Genomic DNA, 14,092 nt, shown 5'->3' on the forward strand with positions numbered 1-14,092 from the left:
CATAGGTACACTTCAACTGTGAGAGACGGAATCTAAAACAAAAATCCAGAAAATCACATTGTATGATTTAAGTAATTAATTTGCATTTTATTGCATGACATAAGAATTTGATCACCTACCAACCAGTAAGTATTTCAGCTCTCACAGACCTTTTAGTTTTTCTTTAAGAACCCCTCCTGTTCTCCGCTCATTACTTGTATTAACTGCATCTGTTTGAATTCGTTACCTGTATAAAAGACACCTGTCCACGCGCTCAAACAGACTCCAACCTCTCCACAATGGCCAAGACCAGAGAGCTGTGTAACGACATCAAGGATAAAATTGTAGACCTGCACAAGGCTGGGATGGGCTACAGGACAATGGGCAAGCAGCTTGGTGAGAAGGCAACAACTGTTGGCGCAATTATTAGAAAATGGAAGAAGTTCAATATGACGGTCAATCACCATCGGTCTGGGGCTCCATGCAAGATCTCACCTCGTGGGGCATCAATGATCATGAGGAAGGTGAGGGATCAGCCCAGAACTACACGGCAGGACCTGGTCAATGACCTGAAGAGAGCTTAGACCACAGTCTCAAAGAAAACCATTAGTAACACACTACGCCGTCATGGATTAAAATCCTGCAGCGCACACAAGGTCCCCCTTCTCAAGCCAGCGCATGTCTAGGCCCGTCTGAAGTTTGCCAATGACCATCTGGATGATCCAGAGGAGGAATGGGAGAAGGTCATGTGGTCTGATGAGACCAAAATAGAGCTTTTTGGTCTAAACTCCACTCGCCGTGTTTGGAGGAAGAAGAAGGATGAGTACAACCCCAAGAACACCATCCTAACCATGAAGCATGGAGGTGGAAACATCATTCTTTGGGGAAGATTTTCTGCAAAGGTGACAGGACGACTGCAACGTATTGAGGGGAGGATGGATGGGACCATGTAACGAGAGATCTTGGCCAACAACCTCCTTCCCTCAGTAAGGGCATTGAAGATGGGTCGTGGCTGGGTCTTCCAGCATGACAACGACCTGAAACACACAGCCAGGGCAACTAAGGAGTGGCTCTGTAAGAAGCATCTCAAGGTTCTGGAGTGGCCTAGCCAGTCTCCAGACCTGAACCCAATAGAAAATCTTTTGAGGGAGCTGAAAATCCATATTGCCCAGCGACAGCCCCGAAACCTGAAGGATCTGGAGAAGGTCTGTATGGAGGAGTGGGCCAAAATCCCTGCTGCAGTGTGTGCAAACCTGGTCAAGAACTACAGGAAACGTATGATCTCTGTAATTGCAAACAAAGGTTTCTGTACCAAATATTAAGTTCTGCTTTTCTGATGTATCAAATACTTATGTCATGCAATAAAACGCAAATTAATTACTTAAAAATCATACAATGTGATTTAGTGGATTTTTGTTTTAGATTCCGTCTCTCACAGTTGAAGTGTACCTATGATAAAATTACAGACCTCTACATGCTTTGTAAGTAGGAAAACCTGCAAAATCAGCAGTGTATCAAATACTTGTTCTCCCCACTGTATATCTAGTCTCCCTTATAGCTCTAATCTGATAGTGGAGAGGTAGATATCTATTCTCCCTTATGGCTCTAATCTGATAGTGGTAGATATCTATTCTCCCTTATGGCTCTAATCTGATAGTGGGGAGGTAGATATCTAGTCTCCCTTATAGCTCTAATCTGATAGTGGGGAGGTAGATATCTAGTCTCCCTTATGGCTCTAATCTGATAGTGGTAGATATCTAGTCTCCCTTATGGCTCTAATCTGATAGTGGGGAGGTAGATATCTAGTCTCCCTTATGGCTCTAATCTGATAGTGGGGAGGTAGATATCTAGTCTCCCTTATGGCTCTAATCTGATAGTGGGGAGGTAGATATCTAGTCTCCCTTATGGCTCTAATCTGATAGTGGTAGATATCTAGTCTCCCTTATGGCTCTAATCTGATAGTGGGGAGGTAGATATCTAGTCTCCCTTATGGCTCAGATCACATGCCTACATAGTATACACTATAGACATGCATCATTCCCACAAACACCCAGCTCAGAGAGGCCCAGCTCAGAGAGGCCCAGCTCAGAGAGGCCCAGCTCAGAGAGGCCCAGCTCAGAGAGGCCCAGCTCATGAGCTCCATCAGCAGCAGATTCTCATTTAGAATGGAAAATGAATATGTTGTGCATTGAATCGTATCGATTTTCCATCACATGCTTTTCCATCCCGAAAACTTAATGATATATTCAAACACACACTCTCTCTCCAACCCTGACCCATTAACCCCTGACCTATAGGACATTGTTCTGTAGCCACGGTAACCAGCTCTGTATTGACATTGTGTTGGTATTAACAGTTGATCATCAGCTCTGCAAATTAGTAGGTAGTGTCAGACACAACACACACAAACCCAGACACAGCACATACACAGACAACAGGATGCGCACAGACACACACACAGACACACAAAACCCAGCAGGACATACAGGCAACTACCAAATGATGGAATTTCTCATGGAAGATGGTGTGAGTTCCAGACACTTGTAGAATCTATTGCAGCTGTTCTGGCTCGTTGGCGGCCCAACGCCCGATTAAGACACTTCATTTAGGTGTTTCCTTTATGTTGACAGTTACCTGTAGAGTGTCACACTCGAACACAACAGACAGTCACTCGTGCCTGAGTGTGGGTGGGTAACACTGACACAACTCTAGTTCACATACACTACATAAACTAAAGTATGTGGACACCTTCTCGTCAAATATCTCATTCCAAAATCATGGGCATTAATATGGAGTTGGTCCACCCCTTTGCTGCTATAACAGCCTCCACTCTTCTGGGAAGGCTTTCCACTAGATGTTGGAAGTAGAGGTCGACCGATTAATCGGAATGGCCCGATTTCAGGTTTTCATAACAATCGGAAATCGGTATTTTCGGGCGCCGATTTCCGATTATTTTTTATTTAAAAAATATATTTTTCTATTTTTATACCTTTTATTTAACTAGGCAAGTCAGTTAAGAACACATTCTTATTTTCAATGACTGCCTAGGAACTGTGGGTTAACTGCCTGTTCAGGGGCAGAACGACAGATATGTACCTTGTCAACTCAGGGGTTCCAATCTTGCAACCGCACAGTTAACTAGTCCAACGCTCTAACCATTGCACTCCACGAGTAGCCTGCCTGTTACGCGAATGCAGTAGAAACCAAGGTAAATTGCTGGCTAGCATTAAACTTATCTTATAAAAAACAATCAATCATAATCATTAGTTTAGACCAAAGGCTCGTATTTCTGTGTGTTATTATGTTATAATTAAGTCTGATTTGATAGAGCAGTCTGACTGAGCAGCAGCAGGCCCGTAATCATTCTTTCAAACAGCAATTTAGTGCGTTTTGACAGCAGCTCTTCGCAAGCACAGCGCTGTTTATGACTTCAAGCCTATCAGCTTAATGGCTGGTGTAACCAATGTGAAATGTCTAGCTAGTTAGCTGGGTGTGCTCTAATAGCGTTTCAAACGTCACTTGCTTTTAGATTCGGAGTAGTTATTCCCCTTGCGCTGCGAGGGCCGCGGCTTTTGTGGAGCGATGTCTCTGTGTTCCTGGTTCGAGCCCAGGTAGGGGCGAGGAGGGGGACGGAAGCTATACTATTACACTGGCAATACTAAAGTGCCTATAAGAACATCCAATAGTCAAAGGTATATGAAATACAAATGGTATAGAGAGAAATAGTCCTATAAATACTATATTAACTACAACCTAAAACCTCTTACCTTGGAATATTGAAGTCTCATGTTAAAACGGGACTACCGCCCCGTAGCAGTCACTTCCGTCATCATGAAGTGCTTTGAGAGACTAGTCAAGGACCATATCACCTCCACCCTACCTGACACCCTAGACCCACTCCAATTTGCTTACCGCCCAAATAGGTCCACAGACGATGCAATCTCAACCACACTGTACACTGCCCTAACCCATCTGGACAAGAGGAATACCTATGTGAGAATGCTGTTCATCGACTACAGCTCAGCATTTAATCCCATAGTACCCTCCAAACTCGTCCTCAAGCTCAAGACCCTGGGTCTCAACCCCGCCCTGTGCAACTGGGTACTGGACTTCCTGACGGGCCCGCCCCCAGGTGGTGAGGGTAGGTAACATCTCCACCCCGCTGATCCTCAACACTGGGGCCCCACAAGGGTGCGTTCTGATCCCTCTCCTGTACTCCCTGTTCACCCACGACTGCGTGGCCATGCACGCCTCCAACTCAATCATTAAGTTTGCAGACGACACTACAGTGGTAGGCTTGATTACCAACAACGACGAGACGGGCTACAGGGAGGAGGTGAGGGCCCTTGGAGCGTGGTGTTAGGAAAATAACCTCACACTCAACGTCAACAAAACTAAGGAGATGATTGTGGACTTCAGGAAACAGCAGAGGGAGCACCCCCCTATCCACATCGATGGGACAGTAGTGGAGAGGGTAGTAAGTTTTAAGTTCCTCGGCGTACACATCACGGACAAACTGAATTGGTCCACCCATACAGACTGCGTCGTGAAGAAGGCGCAGTAGCGCCTTTTCAACCTCAGGAGGCTGAAGAAATTTGGCATCAAAAGCACTCACAAACTTCTATAGATGCACAATCGAGAGCATCCTGTCGGGCTGTATCACCGCCTGGTACGGCAACTGCTCCGCCCACAACTGTAAGGCTCTCCAGAGGGTAGTGAGGTCTGCACAACGCATCACCGGGGGCAAACTACCTGCACTCCAGGACACCTACACCACCCGATATCACAGGAAGGCCATAAAGATCATCAAGGAAAACAACCGCCCAAGCCTCTGCCTGTTCACCCCACTATCACCCAGAAGGCGAGGTCAGTACAGGGGCATCAAAGCAGGACCGAGAGACTGAAAAACAGCTTCTATCTCAAGGCCATCACACTGTTAAAACAGCCACCACTAACATTGAGTGGCTGCTGCCAACCACACTGACTCAACTCCAGCCACTTTAATAATGGGAATTGATGGAAATTGATTTAAAATATATCACAAGTCACTTTAAACAATGCTACTTAATATAATGTTTACATACACATATGAGATGAATAATGTAGGGTATGTATATACTGTACTCTATATCATCTACTGCCACCCGGCACAGCCAGAAGAGGACGACCTCTAGTTGGAACATTGCTGCAGGGACTTGCTTCCATTCAGCCACAATAGCATTAGTGAGGTCTGGCACTGATGTTGGGCAGTTAGGCCTGGCTCACAGTCGCCGTTCCAATTCATCCCAAAGGTGTTCGATGGGATTGGGGTCAGGGCTCTGTGCAGACCAGTCAAGTTCTTCTTTCCAGAAATCCACCACCTGGCTTTGTGCATTGAGTTATTGTCATGCTGGAACAGGAAAGGGCCTTCCTCAAACTGTTGACACTAAGTTGGAAGCACAGAATCGTCTAGAATGTCATTAGCATCTGTAGCGTTAAGATTTCCCTTCATTGGAACTAAGGGCCCCGAACCATGAAAAGCAGCCCCAGATCATTATTCCTCCTCCACCCAACTTAACAGTTGGCACTATGCATTCGGGCAGGTAGTTTCTCCTGGCATCCGCCAAACCCAGATTTGTCCATCGGACTGCTAGATGGTGAAGCGTGATTCATCAATCCAGAGAACGCGTTTCCACTGCTCCAGAGTCAATCAATCCAATGCATTTCTAAAGCCCTTCTTACATCAGCCAATGTCACAAAGTGCTGTACAGAAACCCAGCCTAAAACCCCAAACAGCAAGCAACGCAGATGAGTCCAATGGCGGAAAGCTTTACACCAGTCCAGCCAACACATGGTGATCTTAGGCTTGTGTTCGGCTGCTCGGCCATTGAAACCCATTTCATGAAGTTACCGACGAACAGCTCTTGTGCTGACGTTGCTTCCAGAGGCAGTTTGGAACTCTGTAGTGAGTGATGCAAGCTAGGACAGGCGATTTTTGCAAGCTACACGCTTCAGCACTCAACAGTCCCGTTCTGTGAGCTCGTGTGGCCTATCTAATTTGAAGGCATGTCCACATACTTTTGGCAATATATAGTGTGTGTGTGTGTGTGTGTGTGTGTGTGTGTGTGTGTGTGTGTGTGTGTGTGTGTGTGTATATACACGATAGTGTATTAATTATAATTGTATCATATTTACAGGCGACCCGCCCAAGCATTTAAATGGCTGAAAAATCCTGTGTGTGTGCATGTGAAGGTGACTGTCACACTCTCCTCAATCTCCATCCTCCTTCTCTTCACCCTTATCCTCCTCATCATCATCATCATGGCTCATATGTTTTGGGCATGACGGTCACACGGAGGAGGAACGGAACACAAGGACATTCTGAGAACATTCCACGGAACATGGACGTCGCTGATGCATTTATATTACTGAGTGTTCTGAGGGAGGAAGGCAATCTGTGCCTGGAGCATGGCCAGACTCATCACACAGACACACACAGAGGGAGACTCAGGCTTTCAGCAGACACTTCCACAGACCTTGAGGAGTGTATGGCATGCCAAAATAATAGTTGTGATTTTACAGACACACACACACACCTCTGTGTGTTGGAGAAGCACAAAGGTGACAGAGGACAGAGAGACAGGACGGAGGCGAAATGGAAAAATGCCTTTGAAATGTACACCAGCGCCAGCCATGCCGGTCCAGATCTGGGCCGACTCAACAAGACCCGCCCGGCGCCACAGAACCCAACAAAGCCCAGAGCCAAAGCAAGATGCCCAATCAGCACAGCAGAGACTGCGTCCCAAACAGCATCCTAGTCCATCAGGTCAGAAGTAGTGCACTATATAGGGAAAAGGATATCATTTGGAACACAGCCATAGACACACACTGACCATCCTGTCCCTCCGCTCCCTCCCCAGGACATTGGCTCTGTGTCCCACCCCCAAACAGAGGACTGTAATCCAGCCAACCAAGGGGGCTCCTCTCCCCTTACCGCCCAGCTCTCGCCTCTCCCTTTGACCCTCCCTGTCTCTCAACTGCCCCTCCTTACTCACTGTGCGTGTCCTCATCCCACCAGATGGCCCATGAACCCATGCTGCAATAGGAACCCAGCGATCCAGTAACCCTTTGCCTCTGAACCTTTGCCAGAGACCTCTATTCCATCTGATAGGGATAAGGGGGGGCTTATTCTCCTCACTGAATAGAGTTATCAGGACGGAATTTCAATTGACACAATATGTACATACACTTTTCAATTGACATTAGTGACGGGAGAGAGGGTTTGGTTGACGTTCTCAAAGTAGTGTGAATGTCACAGTAACCACTAGCCAGGAGGAGAACCAGTGCAAACTATTCCACTTGGTAATATTAAAGGGAATTAAAAAAAAAAAAAGTTCAACATCATCTCCAGCACCACCTCAACATGAGAAAATGATGCTTCTCTATTTTGTTGTGAAATAGGTTTGATTTTGTTTGATTTTTATTTAACCTTTATTTAACTAGGAAAGTCAGTTCAGAACAAATTCTTATTTACAAATGATGGCCTACCCCGGCCAAACCCAGACGACACTGGGCCAATTGTGCACCGCCCTATGGGACTCCCAATCACAGCCGGATGTGATGCAGCCTAGATTCGAACCAGGGACTGCAGTGACACCTTTTGCACTGGGATGCAGTGCCTTAGACAGCTGCCCCACTCAGGAGATAGAGGTTTCCAATAACATCAACCAATTAGTAGGCAATTAGTATGCAATGCCTATTCAAAATTGGTTAAATTTACAAATTGCACACCGATGATGAATTTCGAAACATCTTCCTCTATCTTTTTAACTACAAAACATAGAAAAGCGCCATTTTCACATATGTTGATGTTGGGGTGGTGCTGGAGATGAAGAATTTTGAAATGTTCCTTTAAAAGTAACTCTTCCATATTACACTCTTGAAAAAAGCAACAATTCACAAGCATGTACAGACAATTAAAGGGTTTCAGGGCCTAAAATGTACTTTTTGTTCACCAGCCACTGTGGCAGGTAGATAAAAAGAAATCTGCAAACCACTAAGATTTTTTTTACCAGCCAAAATATTTTTGTGCCATAAATGCATTGAAAAAAATGATAACCAAGTTTTATGTTTCTAAAACAAGAAAAGTAGTGTGGTATATTGCTCAATTTCATAAACCTTTTTTGTGACTTGAGTCATATAACCAAAATGTTCAGCTACCCCTTTAAGGGCAGGAGGATACCGTGGTAACGGGGCTCACCGAGTCATGTCACGTGTGTGTGAGAGATTTGGGATCTGACTAGTTCTCAGTAGACAACGCCTACAGCAGCGTTTCCCAAACTCGGTCCCCCGGGGACCACATTTTGGTTTCTGCCCTAACACCACACAGCTTCAAATTGTCAAAGCTTGATGATTAGTTGTGCTGTGTAGTGCTATGGCAAAAAACTAAACGTGCACCCCTTGGGGTGCCGGGGACAGAGTTTAGAAAACAGACTCTTCGCTATCAGTTGAAGCAGCAGATTCAAGCTAACTTTGAAAAACAACAAAGCTTTTGAACTAAACAATGTAAATAGCCAAGAAACACTTGGACAAAGTCTTACTTTGCTGACTTGGGTCATTTAGACAAACTTTTATGCCTGTGCCAGCGCCTCCAATCAGCAGCTATGAAACGAAGCACGTTGAAAACGGATACTAAATCGCAACTCGCACAGATTACAGACTACATGCGCAGACCAGCTGGCCAGTGTGTTTACGGACATATTCAATCACTCCCTATCCCAGTCTGCTGTCCCCTCATGCTTCAAGATGGCCACCATTGTTCCTGTACCCAAGAAGGCAAAGATAACTGAACTAAATGACTACTACCCCATAGCACTCACTTCTGTCATCATGAAGTGCTTTGAGAGAATAGTCAAGGATCATATCACCTCCACCTTACCGGCCACCCTAGACCCACGTCAGTTTGCATACCGCCCCAACAGGTCCACAGACGATGCAATAGCCAAAACACTGCCCTATCCCATCTGGTCAAGAGGAATACCTATGTAAGAATGCTGTTCATTGACTACAGTTTAGCATTCAACACCATTGTACTCTCCAAGCTCATCATGAAGCTGGAGTCCCTGGGTCCCAACCCTGACCTGTGCAATTGGGTCCTGGACTTTGATGGGCCGCCCCCAGGAGGTGAAGGTAGGAAACAAAGTCTCCACTTTGCTGACCCTCAACACTGGGGTCCCACAAGGGTGCGTGCTCAGTCCCCTCCTGTACTCCCTGTTCACCCATGAGTGCGTGGCCATGCAGGCCTCAAACTCAATCATCAAGTTTGCAGACAACATAACAGCAGTGGGCTTGATGACTAACAACGATGAGACAGCCTACAGGGATGAGGTGATGTCACTCGGAGTGTAGTGTCAGGAAAATAACCTCAAACTCAACGTCAACAAAACAAAGGAGATGATCGTGGACTTCAGGAAACAGCCGTGGGAGCACCCCCCTATTCCACATCGAAGGAACAGCAGTGGAGAAGGTGGAAAGTTTTAAGTTCCTCGATGTACACATCACAGACAAACTGAAATGGTCCACCCAAACAGATTGTGTGGTGAAGAAGGCGCAACAGCGAGGCTGCACAAATGTGGCTTGTCACCCAAACCCCTGACAAAAACTTTTACAAATGCACAATCGAGAGCATCCTGTCGGGGTGTATCACTGCCTGGTACGGCAACTGCACCGACCTCAACCGCAAGGCTCTCCAGAGGGTGGTGCGGTCTGGACAACGCATCACCGGGGGCAAACTACCTGCCCTCCAGGACACCTACACCACCCGATGTCACAGGAAGGTCAGAAAGATCATCAAGGACAACAACCACCCGAGCCACTGCCTGTTCACACCGCTATCATCCAGAAGGCGAGGTCAGTACAGGTGCATCAAAGCTGGGACCGAGAGACTGAAAAACAGCTTCTATCTCAAGGTCATCAGACTGCCAAACATCAATCACGAACTCAGAGGCTGCTGCCTACATTGAGACCCAATCAACTGGCCACTTTAATAAATGGATCACTAGCCACTAGCCAAATGATGCCACTTTAATAAATGTCTACATATCCTACATTACTCATGTCATATGTATTTACGGTTCTATACCATCTACTGCATATTGCCTATGCCGCATGGCCATCGCTCATCCATTATTTATTTGTACATATTCTCATTCACCCCTTTAGATGTGTGTATTAGGTAGTTGTGGAATTGTTAGATATTACTGCACGGTCGGAAATAGAAGCACAAGCATTTTGCTACACTCGCATTAACATCTGCAAACCATGTGTATGTGACCGATAAAATGTCATTTGATTCTCAGACTTGACTTTTGACTCTCTGTTCATTCACAAATGTGAATGTTGTGCTCCCACTGTAGAGACACCCACCAATGTGGCTAGTGAAATAGACATTCTTACCCACCAATACCTAAATCTACCCGCAGTTGGCGGGTGGCAGGTTCTCATTTTATAACCTGAAGGGTTTATATTCTAATATGTACACTCATTACATTTTAGCTTCAAAAAAAATATCACGGTTACCGCTAGCTAAAGCTAACATGTCTTTATAAAGTAACATCAGCCTATCAAAATTGAATGATTACCCCTTTAATAGGAATATAAAAGTACAGTAGGTCTACCTTACAACATACCAAACTATTAGGTTCAGGCTACATCTTGTAAAGGAACATTGAGACTGTTAACATGGGTAGGCTATAATTCACCGGGGAGTTGAAATGTTGAGCTGTTATATATGGAACCACCTAAAAATAAAATACATACTGTACACATAGATCCTACATAGGTTATGTTTCTTCACTTGTAGCATTGTGTGGCAATTTCCATCTATCCATGTTGCAGAGATCAGCACAGCAGGGCTGTCGGCAAACATTTGGCCAGCTGGCTTTTCCCCCAGTACTTTTGATTTGGTTTCACAAAAAAGATAGACACAAAAGTGTTGAAAAGAGGAATAAAGTATTGTTGTTTAGACTGATTAGCCTGATGTTTTGTTTGACAGGATTGTGATATTTTCAACCACCCTAGGGCCAGGAGGTTTTTTTTGAATATGAGATGATTAGAAACAACTGGTCCCATATGAAACCATTTTTTAAATCTGATTTATTACGGTCATACCCAGAGTTTTACCTGGTTAGGTTGGCTTACCAGATCAGGAAAAACTCTGAGCCCCATCATAATAATCCCCCACCCCACCACCACTCTGGGACCTGTGGTGCCACCTCTGAAATCGCCAAACAATATTACAAATGAAAAGAAAGTATATATTTGTATGATCTACCATCTCAATATGTTGACTTTCATATGTCAACCCTTTGAGATAGTGTCAACAGTTGTTTTTAGTTTTTTTTAAATGTTGGTGCAAGGAACCGGTTTCCATAGTTTCCGTGGCTAAGAGCAAAATCAAATCAAATCAAATCAAATGTATTCATATAGCCCTTCGTACATCAGCTGATATCTCAAAGTGTTGTACAGAAACCCAGCCTAAAACCCCAAACAGCAAGCAATGCAGGTGTAGAAGCAACAGTCAGCTACTGCAACATTTTCAGAATGTAACAGGCTGGTACTGCAATTTAAGGTAAAACCTCAATAAAAAAACAAGTCTCAACTATAAGGAAAATAGCTATATGAGATATATATATATATATTTATTTCAGAAATATTGCTCTGCTATAACCATTTATACTTGAACACAACAAGACTGTTCACACTGCCCAGCGGGGGGCGACAGTTGGGCCCAACCTCGAGGTAGCGCTACAGATGGGATCATTTCAGAAGTTTACACAACAGTATCGTCTCTGGAGAACCTCTCGCAAATGTCCCTTTGCTATCGCCAGTTTACAATTGCCTCATTCATCCCCCTCCTCTCTCTCCAATTTACCTGGTGAAATAACGAATAAAAAAAAATATATATATATATATATATTTTTTTTTAAGACCTGGTGCAAATGGCCCATTCACACTGGAGCTGTCTATATTCAACCTGACCTGGTGCTACTGGCCCATTCACACTGGAGCTCTCTATATTCAACTTGACCTGGTGCTACTGGCCCATTCACACTGGAGCGGTCTATATTCAACATGACCTGGTGCTACTGGCCCTTTCACACTGGAGCGGTCTATATTCAACATGACCTGGTGCTACTGGCCCATTCACACTGGAGCGGTCTATATTCAACCTGACCTGGTTCTACTGGCCCTTTCACACTGGAGCTCTCTATATTCAACCTGACCTGGTGCTACTGGCCCATTAACACTGGAGCTCTCTATATTCAACCTGACCTGGTTCTACTGGCCCATTCACACTGGAGCTCTCTATATTCAACCTGACCTGGATCTACTGGCCCTTTCACACTGGAGCTCTCTATATTCAACCTGACCTGGTGCTACTGGCCCTTTCACACTGGAGCTCTCTATATTCAACCTTTTGGGGGGAGCAGGTACAGAAGAATACCCCCATCTAGCCACGACAGATGGTCCCTTTAGGACTTAGGGTCTCATTTTAAGAGGCTTTAATGTGAAACAGGGAGAGGAATAAAACGCTAACTGATGACCCAGTCGGTGTGTGGAGATCAAATATTTCAATGCAGCAGGTATCTAGAATAGCTGGCCTTTCATTTATCACCATCCAAGAGCCCATTAAAACAGCTGGAGGAGGCCAGACGGGCTCCAGACTCAGTGCCCATCCATCCCCCTCTGCACCAACCCCTCACAGCAGGGGCACCTCCATAGCCAGGTGTACCCCTCATCCTCCCTCCCTCCACCCCAGGTGGGAGCCATAGGGGGTCCAGACTCAGTCCACCCCTCGCCCTCTCCCCACCACGGTACTCACAGCAGGGGCACCTCCACGACCAGGTGTACCAGGTTACACATCAGCTCCTCCAGCAAGTCCTCTCTCCCCGTGTCTGCAGAATGAGAGAGACAGAGGGAGAGAGAGAGAGACAGAGGGAGGGAGAGAGAGACAGAAGTTTAGCCAATTACCTAGCCTGTCTCTGCTTTCAACCACCTTTCAATTAGACCAGCCAACAGCTACACTGACCCCCTACTTGACTACAAAGAGTACTTTGTGTCCATTTGGGTTCAATAGAAAAAGGTGGAGAGAGGAGACCCAAGCTCACTTCACAGGAAAACCTACACACATGAGAAGACCCCAAGGCACAGCGGGGTGGCTCTGTTGGATGTATGGCCTTGATAGCTATTAAATATACACTCAGTGGCCATCTAGTACCGGGTCATCTAGTACCGGGTCATCTGCCACCAGAACAGCTTGATTTCTTCTGGTAATGGAAACATTGCTCAATTGGTATCAAGGGAACTAACGTTCCCCACACCATTACACCAGTCTGTACCATTGACACCAGGCAGGATGGGGCCATGGACCAGAGCCTAAAATTGACACCTGCGGGTAGATTTTGGCATTGGTGGATAAAAACATCTATTTCACCAGCCACATTGGCGTGTGGTCAGTGCTCCACAGTGCGAGCATTTCACTCTCATTTGTGAATACAAAGTCAAGAATGATCACATTTATGGTGACATAAATGCTTCAGTGGCTGTTTTCAAAGTATTTCTGGCGTTTTGTTTCATAGCTGGTAAATAATCGCACAAAGTCAAAGAACTACAAAGCCTATATTGCCTATGCCACCTCGCACAGCCACACTGCCTCAAATCAAATGAAATCAAATTTTATTTGTCACATACACATGGTTAGCAGATGTTAATGCGAGTGTAGCAAAATGCTTGTCACTGTACGTGCGCACTGGCTGGGGGCTGTGCGCACGTGAAGAGCTGAGTGAAATATATATATATATATATATATATAAATATATATATATATATATATATATATATATATATATATATATATATATATATTTTTATTTTTTTTTTTAGAAGCGCTGTGCACAGGCTTAAAAGGTGGTTTAATTTACTTGAAACTAAAGTCTACCCATGTCATCGCAAAAAAATGATAGTTGACTCATCTGTCCATAGAACATTTTTCCAAGAGTCTTGAAAAACTTGAGTCCACTTTTTGGACAAGACGGGTCTCATTGTGTCTGGTGAAAACAAACACTGCATTCCA

The 14,092-nt window shown here is 45.1% G+C and overlaps 1 protein-coding gene across 4 annotated transcripts in view; it reads right to left on the reverse strand.

Annotated features, from left to right (window-relative positions):
• dym (dymeclin) overlaps positions 1 to 14,092 on the reverse strand; it is a 209,457-nt gene that overhangs the window by 173,406 nt on the left and 21,959 nt on the right. For all 4 annotated transcript variants that reach the window (XM_042326506.1, XM_042326505.1, XM_042326504.1 and 1 more), the window contains exon 6: positions 12,842 to 12,914. In XM_042326506.1, coding sequence (XP_042182440.1) covers positions 12,842 to 12,914 — 73 coding nt within the window. The remainder of the gene's footprint in view (positions 1 to 12,841; positions 12,915 to 14,092) is intronic.

This window comes from Oncorhynchus tshawytscha, linkage group LG09 (assembly GCF_018296145.1).
Source record: "Oncorhynchus tshawytscha isolate Ot180627B linkage group LG09, Otsh_v2.0, whole genome shotgun sequence".
NCBI lineage: Eukaryota > Metazoa > Chordata > Actinopteri > Salmoniformes > Salmonidae > Oncorhynchus > Oncorhynchus tshawytscha.